Raw genomic sequence first — 18,328 nt, forward strand, 5'->3', positions numbered from 1 at the left:
ATCGAAGACAAGATGCCCACACTACTGAGAGGTAGGTATCTGGGAATTAAGACTCACTGACATAACAGCAGATTCTTCCTTTCCTTATTTTTCTAGGGTAGTTGCTCTCAAACTTCATTGGGCATCTGAATTATTTAAGTGGAAATGACAAGCAGAGTTATTTGTACTGTTTAAATGGCCATTTCTTTCTCTTTTTGGGGGCCAAATTAACATACTTAAATTTGCATAAATAAAATGTATGGTACAGTACAACTCTGCTGAACATTCATCCCTTCAGATAAAAGCCTGTAAATCTCGTTCTCTCGTAGCATCCAGACCTCACCATGGGCCAGAAGCGTTATGTGTACAACATTGCTAAGATTTATAATGCAAACTATCTGAGGATGTTAATGAAGAGGCAGTACATGCATATGATCGAGCATGGCTCTCAAAAGCCAAGCAGGTGCACCTCCAGCTAGTTTCTCACAAGTTGTCGCAAGAAACAAGAGAGTCTCCTAACTAACAAGAGGTGATTTGTATGACAGGTATCCTCACTCACCACAGGAGCCACCTCAGCTCTCGTTACTCACAGAAACACCGTTACCCCTGCACAACATGGCGACACCAACTGGAGAGATACGACTTGGGGCCTTCAAATGTAGCTGCATCTGTACCTGAAATGATCATGCAGCATTCCCTTTGGCGACCAGTGAGAAACAAAGAAGGATCTGTTACTTATTGTTTAAAAGGAGAAAAATGTACCCCAATTTTAGTTGAAAGGTAGCTAAATGATATCAAAGCTCCTATTCCCTAATATGTTTACTTGGTGCTAAGTTCAAAACAGGTTGTATAAAAAACACAAAAGGATGTTATCTTAATGCCTCTTTACTGAGCTAACTGGGATATGCCACTTCTTTTAGAGCTTATTTTGTAGAACTGTAAACATTTCTTGATCAACTAGAGATATGGGAAGACTGCCCTTTTCAGTGATTCCCACTCAAATTCAAAATAATACACTTCCAAAAGGAAAAGCACATGGTTGCTTTTGCACAGGACAATACTATATAAACAACAACAACAAAAAGAGAGAGGAAAAAAGAGATAAGCCTAAGTATTCAACCTTCACAATAGTTGGCTTTGCATTTCAGGGTTAAGTCACAGGAGAATTCAGCGGCTAAAAGTGTTCCTTTGGCAGTTTAATAAAGAAAATTTGTATGGTCTTCCACATGTATTTGGCAGATGTTCACTTTGCCAGTTCCAATTAAGATGCTTCTCTTTCTTATAGTTTAAAAACTGGATATATGTCTAAAACGAGATGTAAGTCGCTGAAGATTTTTAGAAAACCAGGTAGACATGCAATCAGGTAAATGGAATTTTAGAAGTATGAATTTTTAAAGATCTTATGGTTAAAAAATATTAAACCCAATAGTTTCATTTCTATTACAGAAGACATAAAAATTTAGAATGTGATTTGCCTTTATTGCTCTAAATACAATTAAACATGAAATAATAGTTTCTGCTTTCATTCAAAAGAACACACTGCTCAGAGGAGTAAGAGCCAAGCTATTTGTAATTCTAAATAAAGGTATTTATAATATCAAGGTCAGAGACTTAACCAAGAATGAATTTGTCAAAACCCAGATTCACAAGAACATGATTTCTCAAGCCAGCTATAGCACCTCTTTTATGAAATATTGCCATTTTTTTGATGGACAACGTATTTTGTATAGCATCAAATAGTTTACAAAGGGCTATATCACCGATATCATTTTAATATTCAACAAACCAGTGAAAGCAAGCCAACCAGGTGATATTATTAAAATTTTACAGAGCAACTCGAACAAATCTAGACTTGGAAAGAATTACAGAATACAAAAAAGGCAAGAGAAATCAAATGCTCAGGAGTACTCCTCAGAATGGATAAAGTGGAAAGGATTAAGTGGAAATTAAGTAATTTCCTACTTAATAGTGGGTAGGGAAGTGGAAAGGAAGTAAGGAAGTTAGGCTTTCTGAACCCATATCCTGTTGCTGTGTGATAGCACCACTCAGCTCTGCTTCAAATACCATATAATGCCTATCCAAGAAGTGAGGGAAATGGCAGGAAAGGAGATAGCTCTAGTTTCAAAAAGAACAGCTGGAGGAAACTCTAGGTAGGGGAAAGATCCCTGTGATCCCCAAGAGAAGAGAGAAAGAACTTAAAGAAGATAGAGAATGCTGAAGCTCTAACTTCCCTCTAACTGAAAGATTTTAAAAAGCAAAGGGAAAATTGGACTCAGTGACACAGAATTTGCTATACAATAACGTGGCCAGAATACAGTACTGGGTATCATATTTTAAAGAGAGACATGAGAGAACAGGGAGTTATTAAATTTTGTAAATTGCAATGTTTTTGCTAAAATTTTTTTAATAAGGTAGGTCATTTTGAAGGTTCTTATATACAAATCTCAATTTTCAAGATGAAATATAATTTTATTTCAAAAACACATTATAAACTTTTTTTATCTTCAGTTTCTACAAATGATTCTGAATCATACATTAATGAAGAAAAAAAGGAAGATTTACTAAGTAAGTGTATGCAATCAATCTCAATTGAAGAATGGGGAGAACATTTAATGTTAACTTGACAATCTTGTCTTGTAGATTGATGATGTGCCAAAGGTAGGAGAGGCAGTTGTGAATTGTGCCCTCTCTCCACATTTAGGATAGTATTGTTATTCGTCATTAAGTCATTAAGTAATTTTGGTTTGTTCAGAAACTTTTAAAACACTGTAATTGGTTTGATGTAGTTCCATGTACCAATATTTGTGTAATAGAGTCTATGTGTAATATATGCTTTTACTTCTAGCTAGATACAATTAAATTTTGTCATTTAAAATTGAATTTTTAATTTAAATCTGACAGACACATTCATCCTGTTTATAAGTCCTCAAACAGCAACATTAGAATATCTGACAAGTATTTTTTGGATTGGTCTGAGGAAAATTCTGAAGTATTCTAATACAGAATAGCATTTGATAGAGAGAACACCCGGCTTGAAAGAAGGTGCTTAATAAATACTTGCTGCTTGAATACAACTTAAAAATGGAAATATCAGTTTGCCCTATTTTATGAAAATTGCCAAACACTTGTCCTCTCAAACTAGATTAAGTTGGGAGTAGTTGTATTAATGAGAGAATTCTTTACATTATATATTGTCTTGGGTACTTCCTTTCCATACGGCTATTACTTAGAAAATGAAATCTAAGTCCAACATTATGACCCAGAATGTTCTAAGAAATGAGAGAGCTCTGAAAGGTCATCTCATCTACCTTATCACTTTAATACTTGTCCACAGTTTCATTTGGTCTCTCATTTTTATGGTTTTTAAAAATTAAAACACAGTTTATCAAGAAAGTGTAAATGAAAAGTAACTGTTTATTACTGGAGAAGAGAAAAATGTATACAAGGAAGTCCAGATTCTTTTTCCTCATGCACTGCTTTCGTAATAAAGTTCCAAATATCAACTTTGAAGATATTTACAAGGATAAATTTTTCTTAACATGTGACCAAATGTGTGGTGGACATTTTTTCATAGAAATCATATACTTAAACTAAATAAATTCTTATAGTTTACAAGAAGCTTAGAACATCATATTAACAGAAGATGATATATTTTACTGCAAAATATTATAAAAGTGATACAATTTTGTGGCTCTTAAATGTTTAATTACTTGATTTGAACAGGGGAATTAAAAAAAAAAAAAAAACAAAAATCAAGACAGGCCTGGCTTTAAGACTTTTTGTATTCGATTCGTTCTACTTTCACATCATCTCCAATTAGCTGATACACATAAGTGACAACTGTAGAAGCTTGGATATCCATCAACACAAATGAAGGAATAATATTTCTGGAAGAAAATAAATAATGTCAGTGTTTTGTACCAAAAAGCTGCAACACTATAAATTCCAATTTAAGATGACAATTTGGATTTAAGGAGAAATCTGGTTGTTACATATTAAAAAGAATCATCACCCAAAGAAGATGGCCAAAAGGCTATTATTTAAATGGTTGCATTTCTCTTGTATGAAATGTCACACATGCAATTATTAAATTTATAAAACCCCCCAAATTCCGAAATTGCATACTACTCACGTTTCCAAGGCATTATATGCGCCAGTGGCAGAACCTGGGTTAATGTAGAATTTATTTTCATGCTCAAATGCTTCAAATTTGTGTGTGTGTCCCGAGATAAGAATGTCCACGTCAAACTGCCTCTGCAACAGCGCTAAGCTGGCCATATCTCCCCATGGAATAACTTGATGTCCATGGATCAAACCAATTTTGAACTGCCCAACAGTCACAACTTTCTGTTCTGGATAATTCAGATTCTAAAATAAGAAAGAGACACAAGAAAAAATATGTTTTAGAGATACTGATTTTTAAAAAACAACCTGCTTAAATATTTGATCTCATGGATGTTTTGCTTCACTACCAACACATTTACTAAAATTTGATTTCTTCTCAGTCTCTAAGGCTGAGACTGTACTCAAAACAACTGGAATTTATCATGCAATCCCTTTATTGTGTTTATTTTTATAGAATATGGATGTTTTGGGGCATGCTGTAGGAAATAATTAATTCTCCCAAATTTGTGAGTTTCCTCTACCTAAAACCCTAGGCATATGACCTGTAGGCTAAGGTGTGTTTAAATTATACCTCAAGCTTTAACAGCTATAAAGATGGCTTAAAATAATGATAGTTAACATTTACATAGTACTTAGCATGAACCAGGCACTATTCCAATGGCTTTATAAATATCGACCTATCTCATATGAACAATCCTAAGAGGCAGGTTCTATTATGATCCCATTTTATAGATGATGAAACTGAGGCAGAGAGGTTAAAATAACCTGCTCAAGGTCACATGATAGTAAGTGGTTAAGCCAAGCTCAAACCCTGGTAGTATGGCTCCAGGGTCTGTGAATTTAGCAAATTAGAAGCAAAAAATTTTAACTCTTGCTACTGAAACTGTCTTTAGTATAACATAAACAGAACTCCTAATGTTTGTAACAAATCAGAACCATATTCTAATTATTGATAAGAAGTGTCTGTCCCTTCCCTTCTCATTCCTGTCTTTCACCTCTATGCCACCTCTAGTTTATCCAAACTCTTTTAAAAATCCACTTAAAAAAGACAGTATGCTCATTCAGTTTGGATTAAAGAAGCCCATTATAAAACACCAATAAAGTTAAATAATTTGTGAAAAAGCTTATATTTCCAGAGATACAACATCAACTTTTCATACTAGAATCAGCTTTATCATGCTAAATTATACAATGTTAGCACTCGCAGGGGTCTTAAAAATCATCTATTCCAATTATATTTACATAGGAGGAAACTAAGAGGATGTAATTTGCCTAAAATGTCAGTATTAATAGGCAAAGTTGGAACTCCAGAACTTCTCATTTTTTTTCTTTTTTGAAGTCAGGTTGATTGAGGTATAATTTACATACAGTACGATTATCTTTTTTAGTGTACAATTCAAGGGGTTTTGACAAATGCATATAGACATGTAAGCACCGCCACAATCAAGATATAGAACAGTTCTATCGCCTCCTCAGTATTTCCTTAGGCCCCTTTATAGTTAACCCTTGAGACAGAGAGCCACGGCAGGGTTTTCAGCAGAGCAGTGATGGGATCTTACTTCACCTAAAAAGGATCACTCCGGTTGCTACTTGGAGAACAAACTGTGGAACGAGGAAGGGGAGAATCAGGAAGCTGGAACAGAGGAAAGTAATATGGTACTTGGAACAAGCTGGTAGAGGTGGTGGTGGTGAGAAGTTCGTAACAAAAACTTTCAAATGAAATAATAGTACTACAAAAGATAGTGACAAATCACTTTTACTCCATATCGATTTAGTAAGAATGAGTACTTAATATGTGTATTGAGCACTCTAAAATCAGTGATTTTCAAACAGGAAGGGGTATGTGTAGTAATTTTATACTTGGAAAAAAAAAGAAGTCAACAGTTGAGAAACCGATCTAAAGGATAAAACTTCATATGTGAAAATCAAGAAAAGGAAACATTGGGAAGGAAAGGGAAATACATCACCTCATCAAAGTCTCCTCTCACAATATGAACATCACCGGCCAGAGTCTTGAGATAGTCATAACTCTCTTTGGTGCAAAGATTTCCAGTGCAGAGAATGTGTTGAATCTTTCCTGGCACCAGCAGTTTTTTGAATTTAGCCGGCAAACTGTTGCACCGGTGCGGGATGTGCAGATCTCCTAATACCAACACCAACTTTAAAGTGTTAAGGTAAGACAAGGTATAATGTTAAACATGATGTCAAAACAAGATACTCTCCTCCAATAACTCCCCTTTTAAATTAAACTAATCAAAGATTCCAGAACACAAATGAGCAGAAGTTATTCATATAGTTCCTTATCATGACCATATATAAACACATATGGTAATAAATCAATCTTCTTTTATTTTGGTCACAAACAAGTATGCATACACAATACAGATCATTCTATTTACCAAAAATAAACTCAAGCATTCTAAAGTGATTCATTTAGGGACCTATAAATTACAGTGAGTAAAAAAATTACAAAATGAAAAATACACTGCTGGGCCCTATGGAATTTGGCATTTTTGAAGACTGATATGGTTAATTCTTATTTCTGCAGTTCTAGTGTAAAACCTCTTGTGTTGATTCCAGGAACATTAATAAAGAGAATTGTTAAAAACATAATAATAGATTAAAAAGTTAATTCCATAATTTATGTTTACTAGACTGACAACTATTTGAAGGAACAGGGCCCAAAATTTACAATATTTGCTTCTTGAAACTATTAGCTACACATTACAGATGAATAAAAACAGCCTATGTTTCAAGAAGTTTCAATAGGGCAAATATGTGCTTTTGATTTATAATCTTTATCTTCTGTTACCATCATTATTAAATATCCTGTCGTATTTTCATTGTCTAGATTAAATTGCCTACGTACCCTCAGTTTAGTTCCCAAACTTAAAATAACATTTTCATAATCTTTCATGTGCATTAGAGCATTAAAAGAAATCAGCTAAATAAGTGATGAATTTAGCAGGAGGTGGTTTAGAGTGGCAACATAGTCTCAGATGACAAAAATAAATTTTGTACTTATAGAATAAAAAAACCTCGATCCGATAAAATTTTAATTTTAAAATTTCAAGATTTTACATGTAAACATTATTTAATTCAGTCATTTAAAAATAAGGACAACAACGGATTTCTTCACGTTCATTAGTATAAGCACCTTCATTCAATGACAGCATGTTTTCCCACACAGACATCCCATCCATAAAGTGCATGCCCTTTAACTGTTTTAAAGAAGGCACGACTATTCTTTATTATCAAAGAAAATATTAAATACCCAAAATAGGATAAAACAAAATAGTTTTGCCATCAGACTTTGTAAATTGAAATTAATCAAAAACAAAATGTGTGAGATTAAAATTATTACTGAAACAAGCTTGATTCATCTTGTAACAAATATCAAAATGATTACAAAGGAAAAGAACTTATTAGGATGTAGAGTAACTGAAGTAACACAAGGTTACAAAATTAGCGTACTTTAAAAGAAATTGTTAGATAAGTTTCTTCTTTATAAAGAGTAGATTCAGTTGGCATTTGCTCAATAACTTACATTGTTTCAATACAGATCTTAGTGGACAGAACACCTGTAAAACCAAAAACCACCAGGAAGTTTCCACCCTCACTGGTAATCAATACAAAAGTACCGAGAGAACAATTTAATCTTTAGAGGGGGATCCCTTCAGATATGGATTGAAGTATGCAATTAATGTGGGAAGCTGGCATTTGAGAAAAAGGTAAAAAACAGACTTCTATATTAAAAAATAGAATAACCTCAACTCATAAAAGAGTATATGTCCATAATAGGTTGAAAATGTTTGGGACTAATAATGAACAAGATGTTCAATCTGAATGAGCTAGAGAGAACAGTAGTAAGACATGATACTTTATGACTGATGACCTAAATTCTAGAACACTGTGGATTATACCCAAGTGTACCCAGATTATCAGCAGTCTAAAGATATAACTGTATGAATGACTACATAGAAATTATTTCAAATTAGTAAGGATCCTTACTAGGACTCTGGTTTCCTGCAAGTTAACAAAGTTATATGGGAAATACTGTCACATAACAAATGTCATACTTGTCCAAATTCCACACTTTGACAGTTAGATGTAGATTATAGTCTTTTGAGAAAGCAAAAGATCCTGGAAATGGTAGTCTTGTTAAATTCAAATAAAGAACCAACCCAATCAAAGCATAGGAATTTGGTTATTTTCTACTTGAGAGACTCTAAAAGGGTGAAAATCCAAGTAATAAGACACCCAACCACCACTGTTAGGAGGAGCTAAGAGAAGAAACTTACTCTGTGCCCAGCCTTAGTGGAATGAAGAAGTTGATTGCAGACAGGGGAATGAAAAAAAAAGGGTGAAACATGACCAATGTTAAAAGAAAGCAACGAAAAGAAACAAACCAAAAAAAGAACAACAAAAAACTCATATCAAATGAAAATGCAAACAATTGTTAATGATTCTGAGTGTTATGAAAGAAAATGTTAAAAATCAGCTTTGCTCATAAATCAAAAGAACCATTGGCTGTATTTTTAAACATGACACGCATACACACACGCACACCCACTTGAAAATATTTTTGCTCATTTTCTTCCACTTTTCCTAATCTTATTCTTCACATCGACTCTCATCCCCTTTTGCTGACTGTTCTATTTAGAATTTTATAAGATAATTATGAAAATTCAGCAGTAATAGCTTCAATGAAAGCTAACATTTTCTGGATTCTTAAAGCCTAATTATGCTTCAAGTATATAGATTTTATCTTATGTTCAAAATTCTAGTTGTAAAATTATGCTACAGTTATGTCATTATTTTGTATAGATCTCACAGCACTAGGAATACATTATCAAGTAGTGAAGTCACCGACTAAAGATGATAAAAACCAATACATTTCTCTGGATAAAACTGGATCATCACTACACCTGAATTTGCTGCCTGTAGACTCTGGGTACTACGGAGTGTTGAACGTTTCTAGTCTCCTTTGCCAAATAAAATGCTTTTAATAATAAAAGAATTGGCTAATGCTAAATTTTGCCCAATTCTATTTGATATGAAAGTGATGTTCCAATATGACTACCCTAAAAAAGTGTTCACCTCTCAAAAAGAACTTCAGGAACATTTCAGGAAACTTCATCTTCTCCCAGTTATAACTGCATCAAAATTACTGTAAAATGAATTGCTCTAAACTGGAGTTTGTTTAGAAGCAAAAATCAAAAGTGGACGTAAAGCCTTTTACATTATATAAAGAAGCATATACCATAAATCTTTGTCATGTCTCTAAGTCACCTCGAAGACTATGTTTGTTATAGGATCGAGATAATCTTTAAAATGCAATGAATACTCATCAGAAAGAAAAGTTCCTTTACAGTTAAACTTCATGAACACAAATACCAACATAATCAGAGCTCCTTTTGACACTGTTCTGAACTTTTTAGGGGGTCAAGGGCACCTATGAAAACTGATGACAGCTATGAGCCGTCATCAGTAGCAGCTTCTGAGTTTTTATGTAGGAAGGTCTTAGGTGCAGGAACCTACTGGGTGTGAGAGAGGGATGGGCCGGCCTTGGGGCGGTCCGATGAATGACTAAACGACCCTAACTACCCCTTGGCACCAATACTGGTCCTTCACCCACAAAAACGTACATATTTTCAAAAATTGCTAACCAATTTCAAGGAGTTCACGGACCACTGAGGAATCTCACTCTAAAGGGTCGCAGCACCCTAAATAAACAAGTAGTTCCAGTAATTCGAAGAGCCAAACGCAGTCCTTTGAGAGCACACTACGCACTGCAATGGCAGCTGCACGTTATTTCAGCGGCGAAAAAGATGTTTTTTGACCCCTTTCCTTAGATGGCAAACTAACATGGGTAAAAGAATTCTGCTCGCCGCTTCCCGTTTTGCACCTGAGAAGCCAGCTTTCGCCACATGGGGTGTACACCCAACCTAGGAAGGTGCTTTTTTCGGGGAAGAAGTAGGGAAACAACTGAAAACGGAGTCCCAGAGCCCCTTCCTCGGAGACACTCTTAAGCACAGGCCTAAAGGCCTTTCCCCACTCGGGCGTGCCCGTCTCGTGACAGGACTGGCAGCTGAGAGGGGCCCTTTTCCTCCTCGGACGTCCTCTGGGGCGGGGATGCAAGGCCAGCGCCCGCTGCTTCCAGAGGTGGCCGCTCCCTTCCCTCCCTTGCCTTTCTCCTGGGCCTTCCCCAGGCCTGGGCCGCGTCCACCCAGGCCTCCGGGGTAACCCAAGCCCTCTCCCAGACTCCCAGCGGTTCCCTACGACGCAGCACCCCGGCCGAGAAACAGGCCTCAGTCGCCGCAGCTGCCGTTCTCACCATCCTGTCACTGGGCTCCGCTCAGTCACCACAACCGCCGCCGCCCTCTTCCTCAGACTCCTCGGCGACCCGCCCACCTCACTCACAACCAATGAGAAACGAGGTCGACAAGAGACCACCCTACGGAGGCCCGCAGAGGCCCTTCCCCGCCGCAAAGCAAAGCGGCTCTCGGAGATAGAGTGGAAGTGGAGGGGAGGAGTGAGATCTCGAAGCTTCTAAAGGCGCGGGCAACATCCGGGCACCTGGGGCCGGCTAGTTTAGGCGCGCCTTGTCCCCACGGCTGGTTGAGGCCCGCAGCCATGCTGAAGTGCGGGATGAACGGCAGTCAGGTTAAAGGTGGTTTGGCCGTTCTTCCCTTACTGTGAAGAAAAGGGACAGGCTAAGGTTCATGGTGGGGGGGTCCCCACCGTCGTCTTACTTCTTCCCCTTTGCGTCTGTACCTAAGGGCGGAGGACACAAAGTCTGGCCACAGTCAACCTCCCTCCCACCCAGGGTACTTTTAGCTTCAGAGGGGCGGATGAAGGCCCGTGTGCTTCCGTTTATATGTAATATTTATTTTCATAGCTGTCCATGAAATGAAGTTGCACCATCGGGACAGACTGAGAGCGTGGGCCACCAAATATGGATAATATGGCGTTAGGAGGAGTTGGTGGGGGGCGGGGTGGGAAGCTTGGACAGTTAAAGTATTTTAGTGCCATGGGAAAAACATAAACCTGGTTTTTATTTTAGATCCCACCATTTTTAAATTTATGGCCTGCGACAAGCCACTGAATCACTTCCGGGGTCGGTTTCTTCATCTGTAAGATGAGAAAGATGGCGTCTTTCTCATCATCAATAGGGTTTGTTGTAGGAACGAAATGGAAATGCATGTGAAGAGGTCAATAATCAATGGGAATTTGTAGGGACGATTATTTGTTGTAAATGGTACTTAGACATGTAAATTACTATAGAAAGTCTATTTAGAAAACCAATGGTTTCCTGCAGACTGTAACCTGAAAATGATTATTGAAAGGTATCTTGTATTGAGGCTGGCTTCCCCTATGTTGAAAACATCTGTGAAACTGTATTAATGAACAGGGAAGGGAAGGGAAGAGAAAAGCCCCCTACTGTTGCGTGTTCTCAGCGTTCTAGAAAGTGCTGCTTTGCAGTGTATATATTAGTTCTTGGTAAGAAGTTATTTGTATGATTTTTTAATTTTGTTTTTCCTCCTGGACTGTAAGCACTATGAGAGCAGGAACTATACCTAACTGACTTGTTCATCTCTATACCCCCATTGCCTTGGGTTGTACTTGGAGCGTAGAAGGTGCTCAATAAATATTCATTGGATTAATGAAAGGTCTGCATTAGGCAGCTCCAGGAAAAAGTGGTGAATGTGAAGTGGTAAAAAGGGACAAATGCCTCTTTTTTTTATTTTTCTGGTCATCGTGTCTTTCTCAGTTTGAGGCCCACACCCACAACTCACACACTTCTGATTTTTAAGCAGTATGATCCAGATTTTATAATCTGGAATTACTTTTCCTTTTTTCTACTTTTCCATGGATTGATATGGCCATCCATTTTTATTGTAGTGTAATAGTCCATATCTGTTTGCCACATTTTTTACTTATTTATAAGCCATAAGAACATTAAAAGTGTCATACCAGATCAGACCAATATTGCATTCAGCCCTCCTACTGAAAGGGCATTTAAGTGTGTTCCATGGGAAGATGTGGCATCTTTCATACTACCCTCAAACATCAGAGATACATCTTGAGTGCCTATACTTTCTTTCTAATGACTTGTTTTGACTTTGCCACCTGTCAAGTTACTAAAAACTTCAAACCATCCTCTCCATGCTCTGTTTTTACACATTTTTGGGAAGGGGGGATACGTTTATTTAAACCAAGTATCAAAATACATTAGAATGGAAATTGGCTTGCTACAGTAGCTCCATGCAATACTGCAAACATACGGAAAGAATTTTTGTTGCATTTTATTATTTCACACACTCTTTCTGTGAATTTATTGAGCTTTTACTATAAGCCTGACATTTTGACAAGGGTATTATATTGTATTAAAGCAATTTGTAGCATTAATCTGTAAAACATTTTTTTATGAATTTGCATCTTATAATGCTGAAGTAGTCCTATGATTTGTTTTTATTGTTTGAGAGAAAGCATGTAAGCAGCACCTTTCTTTTTCTCCGTAGTGTTTGGGAAAGCAATCCATGCTCTATCACGAATTAGTGATGAGCTGTGGCTAGATCCATCTGAAAAAGGTGTAAGTAAGAAAGTTAACTAATAGATCATCTATTAAGGCAAAAGAAGTTTAAAGATCTCAGTCTAGATCGAATGTTAACTAGGAAATCGGGAATTGTAATTACTCCTTTCACTGTTCATTTATATCTGAATACATTTAGAGCATAGCGAATTTAAAAATCATGCAGATAAGCCAGTTGATTTAAACCAGAAGTCACAGACTGGTAGTCAAAAGGCTAGATGTGGCTTGCGGAAGTGTTTTGTGGGGACTGCACAATGTTTTTTAAAAAATTGACCTAAATTTCTAACCTTTAAAAGTTGGGAAAGTCCACATAAAAATCTGAATTTCCTGCTTCTCTTGAAAACTCAGAAGATTTGACAGTTTGGGCCCTGCATTCCCAAGTGGGAGTAGTTGGCTGACACTGACTCAAGGCTTCTCCCCTTAGCCAAGACAAGAGATCACCATTTTGCCACGATCTTTTTTTACTCTCTTATATTGCCTTCTGCCACATTGTGCATTAAAGTTAAGCCCCCTGTAGGCATTTATAATTTTACAATTTCAACAAGCAAGATTTTAGATTTAATGCCTATATGTATTCAGTACAGATATGTACACAGAGGTGTATTCATATGCAAATTCAATTCACACTATAAAGCAGTCCATATTATATAAAATTCACATGTATAATATAGCCATATAATGCAGTTAATATCCTATAGCCTTATTTGAATATATTTAATTGTAATTTTAAACTAAATAGAAAATTTTTAATTAATCATTTAAAGAAACTTGATTTTTTACCTAAATAGCTATTATTTTATTTTTCCAGCTTGCTTTAAGATCTGTGAATTCATGCCGGTCAGCATATGGATGTGTTCTCTTCTCTCCTGTGTTTTTCCAACATTATCAATGGTCAGCCTCAGTGGAAATGAATGAGAATGACACATTATCAAATTTAAATTGCAAATTGGGAATGAAGGTAAATATGAATGGCCCTGATTTTCTATTATATACGTAGAAATATTCAGTATATAGGACCTAACATCTATGCTGTACTTAATACTTGATTTAAATGGTGTGCAGGACAAATCTATTCATTTATGAATATACATACTCTTGTTAGTTTTTTTTAAACTAATCATCCATATTAAGTATGTGCCGTTCTATAATGTATTTGTGTTACAGTCGATTCTGCCCATCTTTAGATGTCTGAATTCCCTCGAAAGAAATGTAGAAAAGTGCACAATATTCACCAGATCTGATAAGTGCAAAGTGGTTTTTCGGTTCTTCTGCAGACATGGTAGGTATAAATCAAACTAGTTTAATGTATTGTGGTTTTTGTTAGTATTTTTCATGTTTAGAATATTCAAACTATGTCAAAAGTTTCCATTGCATTATTGCTTCGAATTTGTGTAGTTTTGTGGTAGAGCAGTTCTAAGTACTTGAAAAATATGATCTTACTTGTGTCTATAGGAGTACTGTGAGATGATTGATATTATTTCATTTTTTACTTGTCAGTGGCACAAGCTTTGCCTGCAACACAAACCAGTTTCTTCTTTTTTTTCCTTTTTTTTCTTTGTTTCTTATTCTTTTTTGTTTTCTTTTTTGTTGTTGTTGTCAAACCAATTCTTAAAATGTCCATTCGAATTCAAACACTTGGTTGTTCTAAAATGAAATGGCTGCTGATGACATTCTGTGGGAGTGCCTTGGTAAGAACAGAAAAGAATAATGCCTACCTGTATTTAAAGTTCTCTAGGAGGCAGACAGTATTATATCTGGTGCTGAAAGAAGCGTGGTAACTGGCCCAAGGTCACAGAACTAGTAAGTCGCAGAACCTGTAGTTGAGCCTAGCTGCACAATACTAGGAGCCCAAACCTTCATTCATTCTCTCTGCCACACCAAGCTGTATAACAGATTTCCTGTCTCCCAGCCTTGCTTGGTTGATATTCAAATGTTGTACTCGTAGGACTTTTACATGCTGAAATATGTATAGCATGGTAATTAACAACATCAAGGCCAAAGGTCTGGGGTGGAATCTTGCTCTGCCTCTTCCTTGCTAAGACCTTGGGCAAATTATTTTACAACTCTGTGCCTCAGTTTCCCAAGAGGTAGATTAGGGATAATGTTAGTACCAGGCCCTCTGGTTTTTGTGAGGATTCAATGAGTTGTAGGAAGTTATAGTTCTAAAGTGTTTAAAAGATTGCCTGACACATTCTCTAAGTATTAGCTCTAGTATATTTATTATGATTGCTGCTGTTTTATTTCGAAGTTAGCAGGTAGAATTGTATGCTTTGAAAAAACTTGTAGTTTTGATATTGGTCCAAATCTTTTTTTTGTAGTAGAATGGCCTTCTGGAAGGTTGTCTTAGTGTTACCATTTATCTCATATTTCTTAATTTTGCCTTACGTTTATCGTAATATTTTTATTTTAGCTCATAACTATATTCTTTAATTTTTTTTCTGAAAAATATCATTGATTTAACATTATTTTTCCCCTTCTTTGACCTTCAGTTCATATAATAGCAGAATCATGTAAAGAGCATGATTAAAAGCACAGTGAGCCTTGACATCACAGATTTGGGTATGGATTCTTCTCCACTTGCTAGCTTTGCGTCAGTACATAAGCTCTCAGACCTTCACTTTCTTTTCCATAAAATGAGGATAATCTTAACCCTCACATTCCAGGATTGTTGTGAGGATGAAGTGAGATCACTGTCTGTTCTTTGGTGTCTTTTGAATTTCATGCCATGTGCACCTATTACCTATCCCTCCAAAAGTAACTTGAAAATATTTTTTAAATAGGTAAGATATGCCAACTTTTGAGCTTTGTGTCTCCCTATAAGAGCAGCCACACTAATCATTTGAAAATAGGTCAGATTATATCAGTCCAGTCCTCAGAACTCTCAAAAAGCTCCCCACTTTACCCAGAGTAAAAGCGAGAAGCCTTACAGTGGCTGTGATCTGGACACTCAGGTGTGCCCCCTCCTCAGGCCCTGTGGCCCCACCCCCTCTGCCTAGCAGGCTCTTCCTCCAGATACTACATGGCTGTTTCACCTACTCCAGGTCTGCTCCCAAGGCATCTCCTGCATGAGGTCTTTCTTGACCTCCTCATTTAAAATTGCCACCTATCTCCACTGGCACTGCCTAGTGTCCTTTCTGCTTTCTTTTTTTCCTGTGGCGCTTATTACTATGTGACATGCCCGTTGTTTCACTTACTTGTTTTCTTATTGTCTCTCTCCCCTACTAGACCATAAGCTCTGTAAGGATAGAGATTTTTGTCCCATTTGTTCTTGGCTAGTTCACAGCTCCTAAAATAGTCCCTGTATGGTAGATTACCGAAAAAATACTCATAAATTATTTGCAGTCCCTCCCTTCTAAAGCCGGAATCTGTTTCCCTAGTTGAAATCTCAGCTGGCTTTGGACTTGCTTCGATATCGATAGAATGCTCTAGAAATGATATTATGCGCATTCCAAGCCTAGGCCTCAAGAGGTCTGTCAGCTTCCACCATTAAACTAAGAACCTTTCAGTTGGCATGAGAACAAGTGCAGCACAGTGTAGACTCCTGGAAGATTAGAGACCATGTGGTGAGAGGCCTCAGCCATCCCAGCCTTCCTACTTGTCCCGGCTGACGCCCCAGACATGAAAGAGGCCATCTCAGATGAATCCAGCCACAGCTAAGCCCGCCTAAACCAGAATAATCACTCAACTGAATTGTGAGAAATAACAAATGTTTGTTATTTTGAGCCACTAGATTTTTGGACTGGTTTATTATCCAGCAAAAGCTAACTGATACAGCCTTGTACATAGTAGGTGCTCAGTAAATATTTATGAAATTCATAAATGTAGCTGTTAACACATTAGTAAAAAATAAATAAGTTGGGAAATCTTGTTTCTAGTGAGACCTTTTGATTCATACTGCAACATTGTTATGCTGTAGAGAGTTATAGCCCGCCCCAGATTTTATTACATGGGCTCTATGTTCAAACTTAGATTCAAATTCTAGCTATACAGTAAGTCCCCACTTAACGTTGTTTAGTGATGTATAACAAAACCAACTTTACAATAGGCTAATTGATACAAATAAGTTTTAAGTTCCTTCTTGATCTCAGCAACATTATAATGAAATAATTTTGAATGAAATGTTATTTGAGAACCTGCCATATTCGTCAACACAGCATAGCCTTGAAAAGCCATTTAGTCTCACCGAGCTATAGTTTCCTCTTCTGAGATTAAGTACCTGCTCCACAGGGATATTGTGAGGATCAGAGGCAATGTGTATAAAATATGTACCTTAGCTCCTGGCATATAGGCCTATAGCCATTATTGCTACACACTCTTCTCAGAGGCAAAGAATTCACAGACCAGATGTTCAGGTTTATATTCCAAAAGTCCCATTCAGAAATATCAGTCCTGGATGACAGATACTGAAAGAGAATCATAGATATCTGATCCATAGTGGGCAATCACTATTTTACACACACTTAAGAAATTATCTGTATTTCAAAAGAATGTGGGAACTCTTACTGCCTGGTGGGTCAGAGAGTCTGACATGTTGCTTGGTGTCCACTAGGGAGCGATAAACACATTCATTAAGGAATAGTGCTTCTCTATGCTGCGTGCACCTGCCAGATAGCAAATATTACTTTATTATTTAAATTTGTCTGTGAAACTTGAAGATTTTTTTTAATCTGTTAATTTTGCACTTAAAATGATTAATAGGTTGCTTTATTTTTTTAAGGTGTTAAAAGGACTCATAATGTATGTTTTCAAGAAAGTCAACCTTTGCAAGTTGTTTTTGAAAAGAATATGTGTACTAATACACTAATGATTCAACCAAGGTATGGAGTTCTCTGTTGTTTATTTTTCTTTCACCGAATATAGTATCGTGAAAGAGTAAAGACTGAATGTCCTGGAGCTTTTATGTCAGTTACTTTTTTTTTTTTAAAGCTAATACTGGATTTGGAGAAATCATCTTATAGGATCAAGAAGAAACCATGAAGAAGATAATAGTAGATAATAACTGCCTAATGATAGCAATAATAATTTAATGGCCAAGAAAATTCTAAATATATCCCATCAGTGGCTTTCTACATAGTGATATGAAGAGAAAAATATATTATCTAATAATACTTAGCATTTATATGGTGCCTTTTGTCTGAGTCTTTAAAACACACAGCATGAGGAAATTTTAACGTTTTCAATGTGAACTGATTTTATCCTTAAGTGTTTCCATTTTTTTCTCTAGAGAATGAGTAAGGCTATTTGTCAGTGAGAATGTACTCAATTTTTCAGTTAAGCTATAGCGTTAAACATTAAACATTAATTACTTTGTGAGCCAAAAGATATTTTGTCCTTGTTGTTTTTAAATACATGCTCCTTGAAATACATCTAAAATTTATAGAAGAGTGCAAAGATTAAAAAATAAATCTTTCTCCTCTACCTGCTTCCTATGTCCCAATTGGCAGGGATAACATATATTAATAATTGGTGTATATAAATCTAGCTCTTATCCTGTTTATAGCTATATTTGCTAAATTTGTAACCAGTCTCTCTGTAACTCTCCCTCTCCCTGTAGTTATGGTTATCATTTTTTTCTCCCCTCCTCTCAAATTTATATCACGTACTAGACAAATACATGTTTTTTTTTTT

The 18,328-nt window shown here is 36.4% G+C and overlaps 3 protein-coding genes across 5 annotated transcripts in view; 2 read left to right on the forward strand and 1 right to left on the reverse strand.

Moving 5' to 3' along the window:
* FAM216A (family with sequence similarity 216 member A) overlaps positions 1-2,897 on the forward strand; it is an 8,401-nt gene extending 5,504 nt beyond the window's left edge. Inside the window, exons 4-7 of the mRNA XM_011355784.2 lie at positions 307-438; positions 525-704; positions 1,264-1,332; positions 2,473-2,897. Of these exons, the coding sequence (XP_011354086.1) occupies positions 307-438; positions 525-704; positions 1,264-1,332; positions 2,473-2,603 (512 nt within the window). The 3' untranslated portion in view covers positions 2,604-2,897. The remainder of the gene's footprint in view (positions 1-306; positions 439-524; positions 705-1,263; positions 1,333-2,472) is intronic.
* A 476-nt stretch (positions 2,898-3,373) lies between these two features.
* VPS29 (VPS29, retromer complex component) lies at positions 3,374-10,555 on the reverse strand. 2 transcript variants are annotated; one of them, XM_011355782.1, is made up of 5 exons: positions 10,442-10,529; positions 8,406-8,417; positions 6,072-6,263; positions 4,112-4,347; positions 3,374-3,866 (listed from the first exon to the last, which is right to left on the reverse strand). In XM_011355782.1, exons 1-5 carry the CDS (start codon positions 10,442-10,444, stop codon positions 3,749-3,751), a joined length of 561 nt encoding a protein of 186 aa, XP_011354084.1. In that variant the 5' UTR covers positions 10,445-10,529; the 3' UTR covers positions 3,374-3,748. The 2 variants fall into 2 exon arrangements, with proteins under 2 accessions (XP_011354084.1, XP_011354085.1); XM_011355783.2 differs by lacking the exon at positions 8,406-8,417 and having other exon boundaries at positions 10,442-10,555.
* Positions 10,556-10,647: 92 nt separating this feature from the next.
* RAD9B (RAD9 checkpoint clamp component B) overlaps positions 10,648-18,328 on the forward strand; it is a 17,610-nt gene continuing 9,929 nt past the window's right edge. Inside the window, exons 1-5 of one of the 2 annotated variants that reach the window (XM_023528213.1) lie at positions 10,648-10,777; positions 12,630-12,700; positions 13,509-13,658; positions 13,865-13,979; positions 17,418-17,517. In XM_023528213.1, coding sequence (XP_023383981.1) covers positions 10,741-10,777; positions 12,630-12,700; positions 13,509-13,658; positions 13,865-13,979; positions 17,418-17,517 — 473 coding nt within the window. In that variant the 5' untranslated portion in view covers positions 10,648-10,740. The remainder of the gene's footprint in view (positions 10,778-12,629; positions 12,701-13,508; positions 13,659-13,864; positions 13,980-17,417; positions 17,518-18,328) is intronic. The other variant, XM_023528214.1, reaches the window with a different exon arrangement.

This window comes from Pteropus vampyrus, unplaced genomic scaffold (genome assembly GCF_000151845.1).
Source record: "Pteropus vampyrus isolate Shadow unplaced genomic scaffold, Pvam_2.0 Scaffold23, whole genome shotgun sequence".
Taxonomy (NCBI): Eukaryota; Metazoa; Chordata; class Mammalia; order Chiroptera; family Pteropodidae; genus Pteropus; species Pteropus vampyrus.

Excerpts from the sequence above, each read along its gene's own strand:
- VPS29 (XM_011355782.1), bottom strand. Across the intron at positions 4,348-6,071 it reads TGAGAGGAGACTTTGATGAG|AATCTGAATTATCCAGAACA; the intron begins GTGATGTATTTC and ends TTCTTATTTTAG. Across the intron at positions 3,867-4,111 it reads GCATATAATGCCTTGGAAAC|AAATATTATTCCTTCATTTG; the intron begins GTGAGTAGTATG and ends ATTTTCTTCCAG.